Consider the following 18,221-nt stretch of genomic DNA (forward strand, 5'->3'; position numbering starts at 1 on the left):
TCTTTTCTTTTTTTGTATTGTCGACAAATCTACAGCCCTGAGAAATAGCAGGGGGGGGGGGGAAACAGCCAAAGTTTAAAGAGCTGTAGGAAGTAATCTGGACCATCTTGTACTGAATGTGCAGCACTGACGTATTTTGTGACAGATTCTGAATTAATAATCTCAGAATCTTAGTGTGTTTTTTTTTTTTTTTTAATGTCCAATCCAAACATGTGTCTTTAAGTTGCTGCTGTGAGTTAACATACATCTGATGCCTCATCATATTGCCACACGTATTCACTCACCTGCCTTGACTGGCATATCTACTTTAGTGGCATCTCATTCTCAATCAATAGGGCTCAATATGATGGTGGTCCACCCTTTGGAGCTTTAACAGCTTCAACTCTTCTGGGAAGGCTGTCCACAAGGTTCTTGAGTGTGTTTATGGGAATTTTAGACCTTTCTTCCAGGCGTTTGTGAGGTCAGACGCTCACAAACGCTCTTGGTCTCCACATCGGGTTGAGGTCAGGACAAACTCTACCATCCATGGCTTTATGTACCTTGCTTTATGCACCGGTGCAGAGTGATGTTGGAAGAGGAAATCGCCCCAACTGTTCCCACAAAGTTGGGATTTGTCCAAAATCTCTGAAGCATTCAGTACGTCTTTCAGTAGAACTAAGTGGCCAAGCCCAGCTCCTGAAAATCGAACCCAAACCAGAACCCTGCCTCCACCAAACTTTACACTTGTCTCAACAGACTCGTCCATTAGATTGTCAGATACAGAAGTGCGATTTGTCTGATCTAGAATCCATCGGTGCCGTGCTTCACGTCATTGGATGGAAACCCAATCCATGAAGCAAATATGATAAAATGCAGATACACAAAAAACATCAAAAGCTAACAGTTCAAACTTTGTTACAAGCCAAAAAGAAAAGATATGGTTTAAAGAGAACATTAAAAACAGAAAGTAAGTCTACCTGCCTGATATGTAAAGCTTCTCCAGTCCAGAGTGTTAGTGCAACTGTGTCCGGTTGTGGACAGCCTTCCCACTCTTTGTTTCAAATGACTTAGAAAAACTGATCTGCAGACCTGAGCAAACGAGAGGGAGCGTGCATATGAAGCAGGTCTGACAGATCCAGGAAAGCAAGGCCATGAAGACATTTAAAAACAAAATAAATCAATCCGAATGTGAACCAGTAGCCGATGAATTGCTGCTAAAACTAGAGAAATGTGTTGTCATTTCTAGGTAGCAGCGTTTTGGACCAGCTGCAGTCAAGCCACTAGAGTTTTATTAAGCCCTGAGTAAAGTGCAGTGCAGGAATCTAAGCAAGTTTAATTAAAGCATAGATTAAAATCTTTGGTCAGCTGTCTCAGTATGAAAAAGATGGACTGAACAACAGATTTTAACTTCACATCACAGTTAAGATTATTTTCATGTCTTACAATCAGGTCTGTAGCAGTATGTGTCAGATACTGACTTTAAGGACCCAGGTCAACCCTGATGTTAGACATCAATGCGCCCAAACAACATAAACCCAAGTTTTTATTGTTGTGGTGTAAGAAGTTTGTTGATATTCATGATTTCTGCAATGTGTTCGAGAAGTTTATTTGCAGAGCAACTAATTTCTTTTTTAGTGTCCTAAAAGCCTGATTGTCTTCTGCCTAAAAAAAATAAGGCTAAACCATGTTTTCTTATAACTGACACCAATGGGACGTAGTAAAGAGAAAGGGGCCAAGAATGGAGTCACTCCACATGACTGGCACTCTTTAATAAAATAAAATAAAAAAGGAGTTCTCCACTCTTAAAAAAAAAATCTACACTTTTTTTAACCGAGCCGAGACCAGTCCGAGCTCGGTAACTGAGATAACTCTTGTGTGTAAATGGTCAGCAGACTGAACCGGACCCCCCTAGACACAACCGGACCGCGCTAACTGCAGACCAGTTCCTGAGCAGGTCTCGGCCTGGTTTTTTTTTTCTGGCCCGGTTATCTGATAAAGAGCGCATGAGCAGACCGCATCATCCCCTTACAGTCAGCTGACTGTCCGCGTTTTTTCCACCGTGTCTGGCTGCACGTCCCGATTCACAGTCCATTCAGACAAATTTCAGACATTCATAATAATACTAGCTTCCTTAACATGCCACACGATTTCCAGAGATGATTCTGCTTAGCAGTGTGATGAACCTCAGTGTCTGTTGTTGTTTCCTGCGTCTGTAAATCCTGATTAGACGTTTGTTTGTCTTATCCACGTCCCAAAAGCCCACTCTGTCTGACCATAACATCCTGAATGTTACGGGCGCCGCCGTTTTGTTTTGCTCGGTCCTGCCTTCAATCCCAGAGAGCAGCAGTACCGCAGATCGCCACTAGGAGGCGTGGAGCAACCAAGGAACCGGGATAGTGTGGTGTATAAACGGTCGTCTCGGCTTGGTTAACTGATCCAAGCTCAGACTGGTCTCGGCTCGGCTCGGTTAAAAAAGTGTAGTGTAAACGGGCCTTTTGACACGCTGCCATTGTTTACTGGAACGATCCAGAAGGTCGTCTGCCGTGCTTGTGCCTCTAAGATATATTAGAGGGGAAAAAGCTCCTGATTAATATTTTGTTCTTTGAATTTAAAGATGTTCACATGAACAGAGAACGTACTTTCTCCTCCCCCTTGGAGGCCATATCTTCTCCATAATGATTAAACCTGCCATTTGTGGGCAGTACTAATCCATGTTCCACCTTTGGGACACACAAAATGGTGACAAAAAATGGGTGCAAATATTTTTCAGTATAGTGAACCACAAGTAACCAAATTTGCACTTTTAGCAGAATTTGACCACTTTGTACTGAAACAGCCACGCTGGATATTCATCAAAGAAAACGGGGGGGTATTAGTAATACTACCAACAAGAACTTCAAACTACTTTCACCACTGATCAGACCATGATTAAATGTCTTACCATTCCTGGATTTTCAAGCGTTACCGTTTTCTGCCGCTGTCATCGATTCAGCTGCTAACTTGCTTTTTCAGCAGCAACAGCGTTGTTTCTTTTTCTTAGTAATGGTTTAATATCCTCCGTATGCCTTCATTAAAGATTTCTAATTCCACTGGCAGGAAATGCACACTCCCAGACTTCTTATTTCCTGCCTTTGCCACGGTGAATCGCTTTATCAGTGTTCCATTGATGAGGGCTACTTTAATGCTCGTGCTAACGCTTAACTCAGGGTTGATCGGATGCTGAGTTTGGTTACCTGATTGAGTTTAGTCACCTGCTCTGAAACCAAAAAGGTGGAGTATGACAGCGTGAGATGGAACTGCTCAGAGTAGCAGCTTTGTACTCAGGGCAGATCGGCCATTCTTTCTGAAACGGGGCTCTGGTGATAGAAGGCCGACTTTGCCTTTGGAGGTTTAGGTCTGAATCCATCACTACACCCAGATTTCTAACTAGGTGTAGTGATGGACCTAACAGTCCTGTGGTGCATCACTGTCACTCTTTAGTAACTAATAATCATGATCATGATGTCTGATTGAGTGCTCTACAAAAGGTGTAGTTTTTAAATTGTGCGGTTGATTTGTTGTTGTTTTTTGTCTAAGAGGAATTATTTATTTGAAAGTATTTGATGACAGTAGATGAACCACTTGACTCTGACAGAGAATGCGTGGGGGAAACTAAAGATTAGGCTCATAGTACAGAGGCCTTCTTAGCTGAAGCACTTGGACCTCATAGCAAAGGACGGATGGTCAAAAATAGCAGTGGAGACATGCAAAAGAAGCGTCTGATTGCTATAAGACCAATAAAGGCAGTCCAAATAGAAACAAACCGTTTGGTTGAATGAATAAATAACCCTAAAAACTTTCCCTGGGGTCTCTCTAAATCTTCTTTTCCTACAGCCTGACCGAGGAGCCAAGCGCCCGAGGGGAGATGATGGAGGAGCTGCAGGAGGAGACGACACCTCCAGAGGAGGGAAGCAGCAGAAAGGTGCGGGGGCCAGGGAGGCAGCCAGGTACCGAGAAATGGGAGGAGGGACAGAAGGAGGCGTTGATATGAAGGACACGGAAGAGCTGACTGGAGACAAAAAGATGATCTTGGAGAAACTGATGGACCAGGATGAGGAAGAACCTGAGGTGAGAAAAATGAGCATTTACTTATTACATGCGTTGTTTGACCTAAAGCTCAGCTGGAGTCTCTGCTTTATGTCGCTTTCTCCTATTTACTGAAGAGGAGGCAGTCTGTTATAGTAGCGTTTCCCCTCCTCTTGGTGCAAGAGGTTGATGAACCTTAATTGTCAAAACTTAATGACTAGTAACTGAACGGTTTTATTGCCTAACCATTGACAAATACCCGAGGAAATCGATGAAACCCTCCTTTAAATTCAGTGTGTGTGTTAGCATCAATTTCCTCTTCGACTAATCTGACACGAGGTAGCCGCTGTTGAATGTTTTCAGTAATGGAGTACGCTCCATCAGTCAGTAGTTATGACAACACTGTCAAGAGTCCGGTGGGTAAACCCAGCTGGGTGAGAGGATCACAGGAGTCTCTGCTCCTCTCTTAATCTCTGAACCGTTTCATCCCTGCTGTAGTCAGGGATGAAACAGCTTACACCCCCACTCCATCACTTCATAACTTATTTATTTGTGTACATACGTAAGCAGTCTATATTTATAACTTACCTCTTTTTTTTTTTTACTTTTTACACTTTTTGATTCTTTGACTACTGTGTGTTTTGTTTTGTTTGCATCATTCACCACAGAAATGTCCCGGTCCTGTAAAATTATTTCTTATTTACGGTACCTGGCAATAAACTGATTCTGAAATACAGCGTGTGTTTATAGAGGGTAAAATAATCCTAAATCAACCGTCAAAGAGGCTTCAGAGATGAGGCCCGTAATAAATAATCAACATCTCACCAAGAGTTGTAGTTTTCCAGCTTTTCTGATGCTAGTTTTTTTGCCTAGTTGTCTCTCAATGACTTACAGTTAATTGATAAAAAAAAAATCCAATATTGCTGATAGTATTTTTATTTGCTTTCTTGTCACTAGCCATTTACACTGTGTATAAACTGAGAGTTGGGCCAATCTTTGTAGCATTTTCGGTTGGGTGCAAAGCCTGTTTAATGCACATATCCTCAATTGGCTGTTTTCTGTGATGGTATAGATATAAAGGGACAATTACTTTCAGTTCACTTACAGTCTGCTCAAACCGCCCACGTTGTAACTTATAAGGTTCAAGATTAAAGGGTAACTGAGAATTTTTGATCTAAAAGTCAGTTTTCTGTGTCTTTGAATCTTCCGCGATCAACAGAAACTCAAATTGAATGCATAACTTCTCCTTACCAGTAGATTTAAATCAATATATTATTTAAATGTCAAACAGCAGATCTATTAAATAAATCAATGCTAGACATTGGAAAATAATTGGATGTGTTTTAATTGATGATAAAAGTTAGCTGTAGTTACTGCCTCAGCAAGCTATGCTTTAGAAAATCAATCATTGGCTTCAGGGAGTCACTACACCGGATTCAAAGATGTTTCTGTCTTCTGATTTTATTCTTGCACAGTGCAGATCCCCTTTCATGTCTCAAATGACATAAATAAGTGATCTATCATAAAACTTCTGAAAATAAGTCGTTTTGACTAGAACTGTGGTATTAAACTACATTTTTCTTTCTGAGCCGGACCAACCCACTGACTATGCAAATCTTTTTTCTTCTCTGGATGCACATTAACACAGAGGCTTTACAGTTACAGTAGTTAGGATGAACTGAACTGTGTCCAATCAGATCCATATAATAGATATTTGACCTAATTTGCAGGCGGTTCTGATTGATATTGCTGAAATCGATTTTTACTTTTATTTAGTCACAAAATGAACCAATGCCAACTTACGCTTTATCATGTCAAAATGTCCGACTCTCTTATGAGCAGATATAAATTTAAACCGCAGGTTTCCTACAGAGTCTGGGAAAAGTTTGGAATTTGATTTGAAGCATTTTCCAGGCATGCACAAGTATAAAGAGGAGTAAGGAACATATGTATATTTTCAAACTTTATACTTTGCAGTATTTTATCCGTCTGTCTGTCTGTCAACCCACGTCTTTGTCCATTCATGCTTTTGGCTAATTGTGGAGCGTTTACAGAATGTTAATTAATGTGCATCGTCCCTACCTACCAACCGTCATCAGTCAATTTACACCGTTGTCCATCCTTTAGTCAGTCTGTCTGCCATCCAGCCATCATTCCTGTCTGTTTTTTTTATCTGGTGTATAGTCATAGTGTACATTAGCGTTTTTACTTTTTACTCTAAAACAGGTCAAAATGGGTTGTATGGCTCTCTGGGCTTGCGCCTTAAAGAATACAATTTGGTCCAGAAATATGTATTGGAAGCCTGGGATTGCCAGGTGAACCTCTTCATTACATAATAAATCCCTTTTTCTTTTTTAAACAGGACTTATTTGGCTGTATGATGCCCTGAACAACCAACTTTGATAACTTTTACATGTTTTAATGTTGTTTTAATGTTGTTTTTCAGTCAAGACCCAAAGTAAACAACCACAAAGAAATGGCTCTGCCAGGGAAATTTCTGTAGGATTTCTAGTGTCACCGTCGATGCCATCAAGTGTTAGACATTTGAAAACTGCACCTCTATAATTAGGTTCCTATAATCCCACTCTGCACCCTTTTCAAAGATTCCCTCTGTCAAGAGGTACTCAGAGCGAAGAGGTGCATTGTTCCATAATGTCAGCCAGTTGAAATGTCCTAACTGGTCATTATGTGCCCAGCAATTTATGGCTTTTAAGCCATCAGGAGGTTAAATGGACTCCCTTTTCAGTGAAATATCCCCCAGATTGAAAAAAACTGATGTGCTCCTCTCATATAATTAAGGTCACCCTGATGGCTCCTTTGCTATTGCAACAGCTGCTTCAATAAAAGCCTTTTTTTTTCTCCCTCTTTTCCCTCCGCCATCCTTTTCCATCCTCTCTTTCTCACTCCTCTACCTTTTGCACTAATCAAACAGGCAGAGCCAGTTGACGAGAGCTCAGTGAAGAAGATGATCCTGACCTTTGAGAAAAGGTCGTACAAAAACCAGGAACTGAGGATAAAGTTTCCAGACAACCCAGAGAAGTAAGACCATTATCAGTGATGCGTTGTGGTTCACTTCATATTTAAGTTGAAGTAACTGTGCCTCAGTTTTTAAGTTAAGCTGTAATTATGTCAGTTTTCCTATGTGTGCTGCAATCTGACAGGAGTGAAGGGAGTTTGCTAACATATTTTCTTCAATTGTTTGTTTTCGATCAGGTTTATGGAGTCGGAGCTAGACCTGAATGACATCATTCAAGAAATGCACGTGATCGCAACAATGCCAGACCTCTACCACCTGCTGGTGGAGCTTAATGCCGTCCACTCATTGTTGGGCCTTCTTAGTCATGAAAACACTGATATCCTTTCAAGTATTTCTTAAATAACACATTGGTTTTCAACAAGTTCCTTCTATGTCATTAAGCTCCATTGATTTCTGAAGAAATTGATACAGTTGCTGTTACAGTCGTAGCTGTTTTCTCTAAGCTTTTTACAAACCCTAATACTAGAGGATTGCAGGCTTTATACATATAATTATATAAAACACTGTTAAAAATACTTTTTTCTATATGCTAATGGTATAATGTGGAAATGCTCTGAAAAATTAGCTGGAAACAGACCTGGCTAATTTTTTCAGCTTGATCAGCCCTGAGGCCCACCAGGTCGCACTGACGACTTTCTAAAGTTTGGGCGCTCATTGAGTCAGGAAGATGCAAAGTTAGATATTTTTAGTACCGGTGATGTGTTCAAAAATGACACCTGAGGAAGCATAGAGAGATGTAAGAAGTTATTTAAAACGATTTTGTATTTCATACGACCTAACGCAGCACAAGCTGAGAGAGATGTCAGATAACAGGAAGGCTCAACAGAGTAAAGCATAGTTGTTCTGGTTCATCCTTTCTGAGGTCTCAACCATGTAATATTTGGGAAAATTAGCAGCCTTTGGAAATGTCAATTATGGTAAACATCGATATTATTGTAGAAAATAATCATAAATAGCTTGCCATTGCTTTTGGATTGTCAGTGGCTGTAGATTTGCTCTGTGCTAACCTAAAATGTTAAAGCTAGTTTAAAATGTCAGACGGAGGAATGTTGTTTCTGCTCGTTAATGACAGCTCACAGTAGCAAGGCTAGAGGAAAATGTTTTCAGGGCTGTTATTATATCTTCTTATATTATAGTACTTAAACAGAGTAAAATACGTCCATCTCTAGCCACAAGGCCTCAGCGCCATGCTGTATTCAACATTATGGTGCTGAGAGGTGTGAATACCAGGTTATTCTGGAGGTAAATGTAAGAAGACCATCCAATCAACACCTAAAGTCTGGCTGAAATATGGTCTTGAAACAGGGTAATGAGCACAAGTGAGTGGCTGAAAAAGAGCGGAGTTGCTGCTGTGTGTCCGACCAATGAAAGGGCTGAGTGAGGACACTCACTTTTTAGAGCGATCAGTGAACATGAGTGAGCTGTAGCACCAAGCAAAGATGAGTGGTTCAAAATTTCTTAAAAATTTGAAAGACTTAAAAAAAGACGATTACTTGTAGTAAAGTTAGTTTTGCAAACTTTGCTTCTAATAATAGTCAGACAATTTTATTTCTGCCGAAAGTGCTAGGATTTATGTCCATAGCCCTGATGCAAATCTTTAATTAAGCATTGCAGTTATGTCAATAACAGCTGAAGACATTTAAAAAAGAGTGATGGAAAATGGAAACTGTGGTGATAAAGATTGTCTGAAATTTTTGCCTACATATAAAGACATCGCAGCATGAATATGTTGACGCATCTTTTAATCCTCTGACCAAAATGGCTTAAAACACCTCTATCACGACATAACATTGAGCTGAAATAGAACCTTCACCCTGCAAATGTTTTATTTATATAGAGACACATAATTTTTTACTTTGAAGTGAATTGTTTTATTTAGCTAGTTTAGAACTCAGCAAGGCTTTAAAAGGATCCATAATTCATAAGCACTTATGATGTTAAATTTTTTTTTAACTCTGTCCACTTTGTTTAAAATTTTTTTTTTTGATGCGTTATTAGACCTATTTTCACTTTAACATAGATTTGAGACAAATTCAGAACCAGAACTATCGAAGAAGAAGCCCAGTCATAATTATCAAGTTCGGATCCACTTTTTTTAATAGTTTTTTTTCCACCATGGTATTCTGTTTTGGTCGCCAGCTAATCTTAAAGTTCATGTAAATTTTTTATTATTATTATTTTTTTTTTGCTTTAATGCACCTGCAGCAGAGACCATTCCCACTTATGCAGCAAGATCACTTTTCCTACTGTGTTACTGTTTGTTCCTGAAACTGAAAGAGGCGTGACAGACGGCGCTAATCCGCCGTCTGTGGCCGCTTTTATTTTGAAGGACTGGGACTGGCTGATGCAGGTTTTCGCTTTGCGGTACATTGCCCCCAATGCATCTTGCGTATTTAAAACAATGGTCAGTGGTGGATTTACACGGGTTTATGTGGATGAAAACATTTCTAAAAACGGTGCTGTGTGGATGGTATTATTTTTAAAAACGATTTATTTATAAATACCCGGCTACGTGTGTATAAGATCTAAGGCTGTTTTCCAGCTGTGGAACCGGCTAAACCCCAAGACGCCTTTCTCGTTTTAAACTGTTTCAAAGTTTTCAGTAGTAGTAAGAACTTCAAATTATGTGCAGACCTTATCATTTGCTATACTTATTGATTAACCTTTTGAGTTGTCCTGCTTTTCTACAACTAAGCCATGCAATGCTACTCAAAGCAAGTTACCCAGAAATCAAGCCTACATCATTTTGCCTCTAGATGTTTAAGAAAAGGACTAAATGTTAATTTTCATATAGTCATTTTATAGCTGCCCCAGGAATGTATTGATAAAAGGGTGCAGTAAAGTTGTCTTATTTTTCTAAACGTCAATCACATGTTGCTATAGCTGTGGTGGACCTGCTGCAGGAGCTGACAGATATCGACACGCTCCATGAGAGTGAGGAGGGAGCCGAGGTCCTCATTGATGCTCTGGTGAGTTCAGAATTGACATCAGTCTTTGTTATTGATCACTCGGCTCTAGGTGGATCGATATTTAAATTTCTGGGCTTCTGGATGCAAACTAGGCATAGAAAAATGGATTTCTTGCGGCGTGTTATTGAATACAGAACAGGAATTCTATTGGCTCTCATTGACATGCGGACGTTTACAGTTTTATCTTTTTGGTTGATGGTTTTTAAGACGTGATTGCATAACCATAACTGTGTGACATGTTCATCCTGCACAAAATGCAGTTTTTCTTCCCTTACACCATTCACAGACACCCCGCCCTATCCTTCTGATAGTTTTCATCATTCCTCTTTAGCTCTGTTTCCTTATGATACATTTTATAATGAGCTTTCTCATCCTCCTATTTTCCACTTGCGTCTATTATACTGTCTATGAACCAAGGAGACACCCACTCAAAGGGACATCAATATTGTTGATATCCCATTATGTTTTCTGACATTTACAGTGACACACACAAAGGTCAAACTGCAGTAATGTGCGGTTATAGCTTTGAATGGAGGAAGGAACTGAATGGCTACTTCTTCATGGGTGTCTGTGGCTTTTCATCACAGATTTTGTGGCTTGTCCCTTACTGCTGGGCCTGGCCGCTTTTCTCTAATGTCTCATGGGCTGTCGGAACTGTGAGGTTGAATATTTTTCATATGTATGTATTCAGTCAGCTCTGAGTGATTGCTTTTTGCACATAGATATATTTTATTGGGTTATTTTCTGACTTCAGTGTCATCTTCTCTTATCTGCAGCCTTCCTATAACACCAGCACACATGCCCTCCTTGAACTAAACTATGATTATAGTTATGATTTTGGATTCCGTCTAAATAGATGTCTGCTGTGTGCAACTTTTAAAAGGGTGTGTCCAAATTCATAAACAATTCTTTTCAACAGCAGACAAACTGAACTAAACAGACGCCAAGGTCAAACTGAACTCACGTCAACAGGAGTCAACTGAAATAATAAGAAAACCTGAATTTAACAGACCTCAACATATTCCATATTCCGATTAACTTTTTAGGCTAATTATACACAATTTAAACCTATTGCTATTTTAACAACCAAGCATTTTGTTAGATCTTATCTCTTATCTGATGTTTGGCACTTTGTTTTACCTCGTGTTAAAGTGCTCTTTAAATAATGATGACAATGATGAGGATTATGAGCAGAATAAACTTTTGCATCACCTCCCAGAAGCTGGAAAGAAAAGAGACACAATTTTTTTATTCATTTTGGAATTGAATTGAATAGAAATAGCAGCTGTAGATATTCTCTGGTGTCTCTGTTTTCTAAACTGGATCTGTTTGGGCATTTTGCCCCACAGCGTGTTTGTGAAAGCAGTTGTCTCAACATTCAGGGAGAGAATTTGGTCCTTACAGCCACTATTAACTACCATTACTTTCTTAATTTGCTGTTGAATGTTAATATGATACTAGTATCAATATCAGGGTTTCCCGCAGCACTATCTTGGCGAGGCGGCTGCCTCGCCAAACTCACGCTACCGCCTTGCCAACATTCCAAAAAAAAAAAAAAAAAAAAAAAAAAAACTTGATATGCTTGCATGTATATTTTACGTTAACATGCGGTTCTTTGTTGTTGCTTTCGCACATGCATATAGTGAATGGCAGGGCAAACATAGGCAAAAACACATGGATACGCCCCCCCCCCCCCCCCCAGCACCGCCAGTCTGTCCGCGCAAAAAATCTTTTTCATTAAAAAATGAAAAAGATTATCGATTCTAAATCTTGAGATTTGGAATTGAATCAATTTCAATGGAAATCAAAAAAAGGAAGACCTCAAAAGCTTGATATGTCCCCTTTAAAACAACCAGTTCATACTCAAATTCCTCCAATTAGGTAAATGAAAACCATTTTGCAAAGAGGAGATGTTAAAATTCCTCTATCTTATAGTTTTGATCTGAAATGTTGAGAGTGACAATGAAGCAAAAGTAAAATAAAGCTGTAACAGTGCAAATCCTGATTTTGTTCCTGCACTAAACCTTGGTTGCTGCAATGACATCTGATTTTAATTAAATTTTTTTGCCTTAATGAAGTCACTGAATCTGCATTGTACTAGTCCTATAAATGGGGTGTGTGGTGTTTTCTGTTGACCTGATAGTTGCCTATCATCTAACAGGGATTACCAGACAGTAGATCAAAAAGGTAAATTGTTCTTGTTTGAAATATTGTGGTTTGTGTGAGACTGAACTGGTTCCTTACATGAAATGGGTGAGATAGCAGCTCAGCTTGCTTTGCCATCCTCTTGAGGTGGAGCGGCAATATAAATGCAGTCCATTTACCATCCAATGGAGCGCCCCGTAACCTCACTGTTCTTTACAGCTTCTTCGAAGGGACACAGTTTCAGGGCAGCAGGGTTGGTTGGTTGATTCCATTTGTCTCCTCTGTGTTGCTGTAACGCCTGCAGCTCCGGTGTCCTTGCTGCCAGAAGGCCAGGTGTTATCCTTGATAAGATAAATCAAAATGATTCAGGGCGGTCTCTGTGGCGTATAAATCTGCTTTGGCTGTCCATCTTCTTTCATCTGTAATAGTACTTTTATCCAGCCCGCTGGCAACCCACAATCTTTGTTTGGTTATAAGTCTCCAATCTCGACTTGACTGATAACACTTGCTTCCTGTCACAGCTTCTCTGAAAGCGTCCAAATGTCCTCTGCCTACACCTCGACCTTAAAGTGAAACATCACTCTGTTATTTTTCTGCTCCTCTACATTTTTTTTTTCTTTTTGCTAGAAGAGCAATTTCTTTGATTTATCGCAAAATAAAAAATTAAGTGGCATCCAAAAAAATAGTTTTGAAGAATATTTTACAAATTATAGTCTTACAAAAGCCTGTAAATGGGATAGAATCCATTCCGAAACAGATTCTTAAGCACATTCACTCTGCCTTAATGACAAATATTGGATATGATGACTGAACATAAAATATTCAGGCATTATATCCAATAAAGTAATAAAATGATAGAACCCGGTTAAATTTGATGCCAGAATCAGCTTTAGTTGCCAAGTTTGTACATACAAACAAGGAATTTGACTGCTTCCACTCTGCTGTCAATAACAATATTTTAAGTATTAATATAAAAAAAAATAGCCAAATAGAACTTTTGTTATGAATATGTATCCGTACATGTTTTTACAAAAGAGGAAATTGTTGTTTGACTGGTTAAACTATGCATGGTGCCAATCTGGGTACTCCGACTGTCAAGTGGTCATCTGCAGACTGGTCTGCTGAGGTGCACTCATTTGTCTAGCAAGAAAGGAGGGGTGGTTAGAGAAACATGCCTGCGGGGCGCCGGTGCTAATTGTTCTTGTGCTAGAGAAGACATTCCCAAGTGTCACCCGCTGCTGGCTGTCAGAAGAGAAGCTGGTGATCGGCTGACAGATGGAAGGTTAGCCATTTAACCTTTTGATGGTGGATTTCTGAGGGACTGAGGTGATGGTGGAGTGCGTGTGAAGCTTTAGTGTGAGATGTGGACAGCTGCTTTTCAAACCTGCAGTAGCCGCTGTTAAAGTTGTCTGGAAGATGAGGGTTCTGCTCAGGGTGGGGACACGGGCTAACCTGACTCCGCCAGATAGATTTGCTTCGCATATCCATCTGGAAACCTTCCGTTGAAGTAATTTTGGGAAGGGGCGAAAATACTGGTTAGCTGATTGGCCTATGTTGGTGATAGACAAGCCAAATAAACCAATCAGATCAACAAAGGTACGTCAACAAAGCATGTTGACGTACTCGTCAACATGCTTTGTCGTCGAAAACACAACCACAAGTCAAGCTACTCTTGCTGCTGCAGGTAAAGGCTCGTTAGCTCAGCAAAGAAATACTCTGTAATTCCGATAAAACTTGCTCGATAGCCACGCTAACGCTAGTTTCATCGGCTGAAGCCGTCATGTTCTTTAGACTGAACTGTCGATCTTCTCGTTGCGTCACACCTCAACCCGCCTCAAAGCCAACGCTGATTGGACCTTCGTTTGGTGAACGGCTCCAAATTTTCTTTAATGGAAAGTAGCCAGACTGATCTGCGAGTGAAACCTTGAAAGCTCGCGAGATCAGGATGGTCTCACGAGGCTAGACACGGGCTCCTGTAGGCCGTGATCTTTTCCTCACCATTCCAAACTGCAGCTTGGTTGTTAGCTGAGAAGCTGTTTCTTTCTGTAGCTTCTCTTAGCTGCCTTGATCCCCCTAAACCAGAGTTGTTCACAGAATAACACATTTGTTTAAGACTTGATGAGCTCAAAAACACTGAGCATGAGTGGGTGGGGCAGCATCTTTCCACTTTAGCAGAATACTGCTAACTTTGTTTAGTTATTGCAGTGGCAAAAGGTTATGAATAGAGCTTTTTGAGGTTGAATAGAAACGGTATTTTGCTAAAACGGCAACTAAGCAGGAGGAGGCGGGGGCTCTATATGACATCTGGGGATCAGGGAGAGGAACCTGGTTAGACCTTTAGAGAAATGCACAACCATTGTGGTTTATAATCTTATAGTCTCAAATACCACAAATACACTGTTTATATTGTTGTCCTGCTGTACAAATGTCTAATTTTATCTTTGCGTGCAGCTGGAAGGTCAGGTGGTGGCTTTGCTTGTGCAAAATATGGAGCGCCTGGATGAACAAGTGAAAGAAGAGGCTGATGGCATCTATAACACGCTTGGTAAGTAAATGTTAATCAACGTTCTACACTTATATCTTAAACTGGATTAATAATGTAGACAGAATTTCCATATTGCTGCAATTCTCAACTTAATTTATTGTCTTCAGCAAGCAATTAGCTTAGCAGCAGGACATCAGAAACAGAGAAGGAGAGTTTGTTCTTTAACCGACAGGTTGCCGGTTCGAACCCCTGCTCTGACCGTCTGTCGTCGTGTCTTTGGGCAAAACACTTCCCCTGCATCACCTGCTGCCAGTGTTCTGACGGGGGCAGTGTTGCTTGTGGTGGCAGCCCTGCTTCTGTCAGCCGGCCCAGGGCTGCTGTGGCTGCAGTGTAGCTCACCACCGTGAGCGTGTGAACGGCTGAATGTAGTGTAAAGCACTTAGGCGTCCTCTGGACTTGACTGGACTTCATAAAGCACTATACTAGTACTACGCACAAACTAAGACATTTTGTACATATTGTATTGTGTTCTGAATCTTATTCACTTATGTATTACGTTGGCCATTTGCTGATATGGAAAGATTATTACAAATGTAGAAATAATCCTCAGTTGAAATGTGACAAGTTTTTTTTCTAAGTAGTTAAAATACCACAAGGGCGTTTCACCAAAGAAATTTCCACCAAATTTCTTGGGTTTCTGCCAATATTTTTGTGCTGGCATAAAAGCAACCCATCCTGTTTTATATAAAGAACCCCTCAGACACAGCCGCTTCAACACGTAATAGGTTTGGCGTAACTTGGCAACTCTTTCTAAAACTCCGTCCTTTATCTGGTTTTTAGCAGGGACATAGCAGTAGGAAAAAATTAGGATAATAATCTGTTGGTTTCCATGTTTCTTTTGTGCAAGTAGACCTTTTCATACTATAATAGTCATTTTTCTGTTTGGCTCCACTTGTGGTCTTCAGATTTAGTTTCTTTTTTTAATTCGTATAGTTCTGAAAATAAGGAAGTTTGTCTTTCTTTTAAGCAAAGGCTTTTAAGGCTTTTGGTATTTACATTTCACTAGATTTATCTATTTTAATTAGTACAGCAAACACATGGCTGCATGGTAATTTTTACTCTCATTTTGGGTTTCATCAACTCAAATATGGCTGATATGATATGATGAAGTCCTGCTGTCTCAGATTGCATACCAAGTGTGCAACCTGAGCTTCACTGTAGATTTATTAGCCCCTGCTAATGCAAAATAATTTTTATATTTTGCTTCCAAGATTTCAGAGAATGTTTGTTGTGAGTTATATCAGATTACTGATTTTCTTGATTAGTTTACTTCTTACACCGACTGATTTGGATAAACATGTTCAAACAGGCTGTAGAAACATTGATAATGTTTTAAATTGAATTCCAGAGATGGCGATGCATATTGACAAAGCGTGTCCAGTTGCTGCATCGATTCTGTTCCGGTTCATTATGCCATATTTTATTTACACTCAAGGCGTTTTTGTTTAGCCAATGCTGTACGTTCAAGATTTGAGCTCAGAAAGTATTTCGCACAGCCCTGCAGCAGTGTAGTCTCTCGCCACAAACGTTTGTGTGTGTTAACTGTGCTTTTTGTTTCCATGGTGATTCTCTATTGCCTCTTTTGGTTTTACCTTGGTGTTCCACCCTGCAGTTGTTTGGTAGTTTCCTGTGAAAAACTCTCCACACAATGTCAAGAGTAATAAGGATAAAAAAAAAACCTTAATAGGTCCTTGCATATCTGTAGAGCCATTAGTATTTACTCCTGCATTGCTCCTCGTAGTTGGATTTATTCATTTAATGAAAGCAGTGCTGCCTTGTCTTCTTTTCTCTTCTTTCTGCTCCAATCAGTTGAATGTTTTAGGGCCCTTTTCAAAAGATCTGTAAAAAAACTGTGTTTTGGATTCTTTCCGAAAACTGCATTTGTGCATGACATGCATATGAGAAGCTGAACGCTGTTTAATGAGCTCAGGTGCAAATGTGCTGATTTAGATTTCAAACTTGGGAGCCACATATACGTGAGAAATCTGGGGCATGCACTGCACACAGCAAATTCTACAGTGACTCCATTTCTTTACTGCATGATGGATTAAAAATAGCTTGCTTGAATATTCTGAACAATTGATAGGTCTGACCTTGTTTAAAGCACAAACATAACAAGTACTTGCTGAAATAGTGTTGCCTGTAAGCAGCACACGAGCCACTGTTTGAGTTTTGGAGAGGGTACTGACAGGAAGCCCTTGTTGATTTCCGTTTTCCCATCATACACCAGAGTTAGACAAACGAGATTTGTAGTCTTCAAGGTTTACAAGCATTTCCCCATGCTGCTAAGTGTCCTAAACATTTTTTGTGAAATTGGTACAAAAAAACAAATAAACTCACTTTTTTCTGGTTTGTTTTGCAACTTAAGGATTGTACAATGAGTATGTTCCAAAAATATTGTCGATCAAATGAAGATTTGATATACAGGGCTGATACAATTTCTCATTGCTGAAATTACTTCTTACCCCCAGATTCCACATCCCCCATGACCGCTCCGTTCACTTACGTATGTACATGTCCGACTGACGGAGTAACTACGTTATGTTAATTAATGAAAACGGTTGCACATTCTCTGACTACTCCAAACGTCACCATCGGCGGACCCGCTCCGTCTTTCACCGACAGAATATGGAACAATCAGTTGATTCAGTCAGATGATATCGAGCAGTTCATGTTTGGTGTATTTCAGTCTTTCATTTGTTACTGAAAAAATCAGTTAAAGTTAAGCTTCAAAATGGGAAAGTTTTACTAAAGTCTTACCGGAGAGCGGGAGGGTAAATTTGAAAATGAATCAATGGCTCATATTTAACACATGTCTGTAACAATGGTGCAACTGCTAGAGTTCCTCAAGGATTAAACAAACACAAAATTCATGCTGTCATGGTTGGTTGGTGATGCCTTTGGGTTTTATTACTGCCACCTGCTGGACTGGAGGTGTAGTGCAGTTTTCATCACAACTTGTCATATGTTATTAGCAGATTTAAATAAATTGTTTTCCATGTATTTATCTGGGAGTTGCGGTGGAGAATTAGGTATGGTCATCAATAAAGCTCTAGATGAATTTGTTTTAATTGAGAAGTGCTTGTAACCCACCCAAGACGGCTTGATTCTGTAATCCCTGCCAAATAGGCATTAGGTATAATAACTCGGAGGGCTTTGTTTTAGTGTTTGTGAATTGGGTTAAAGAGGGGGCAAAAGTGCAAGGTTTTAAAAACTCTTAAATATAAAGGGCACTTCTATTTGTAAATGCGTTGTTTATTTGACAGCGATAGATGTAGACACAAGGTCTAGGAGAGGGCGTGGGCCAGCAGAGAGCCTAAAAAATCCTGGCCTCTGTATTTAGCCTCACATGAATCAGACTTTTCTGCCCCTCAGCTCTTTTCGTTTTGAATGAGTCCACTGAGATGATTTCTTTTTCTTTGTTGCCAGATTGAGGCTGCATGTCAGGAGGGCTGTTTAGGTTTGTGTATTTGGCTCTGTG

At 39.9% G+C, this 18,221-nt stretch overlaps 1 protein-coding gene across 1 annotated transcript in view; it reads left to right on the plus strand.

The window, feature by feature from the left end:
- Positions 1-18,221, plus strand: part of ctnnbl1 (catenin, beta like 1) — a 98,186-nt gene that overhangs the window by 493 nt on the left and 79,472 nt on the right. The window contains exons 2-6 of the mRNA XM_036126022.1: positions 3,853-4,086; positions 6,977-7,083; positions 7,258-7,397; positions 9,953-10,050; positions 14,647-14,740. Of these exons, the coding sequence (XP_035981915.1) occupies positions 3,853-4,086; positions 6,977-7,083; positions 7,258-7,397; positions 9,953-10,050; positions 14,647-14,740 (673 nt within the window). The remainder of the gene's footprint in view (positions 1-3,852; positions 4,087-6,976; positions 7,084-7,257; positions 7,398-9,952; positions 10,051-14,646; positions 14,741-18,221) is intronic.

This window comes from Fundulus heteroclitus, chromosome 1 (genome assembly GCF_011125445.2).
Source record: "Fundulus heteroclitus isolate FHET01 chromosome 1, MU-UCD_Fhet_4.1, whole genome shotgun sequence".
NCBI lineage: Eukaryota > Metazoa > Chordata > Actinopteri > Cyprinodontiformes > Fundulidae > Fundulus > Fundulus heteroclitus.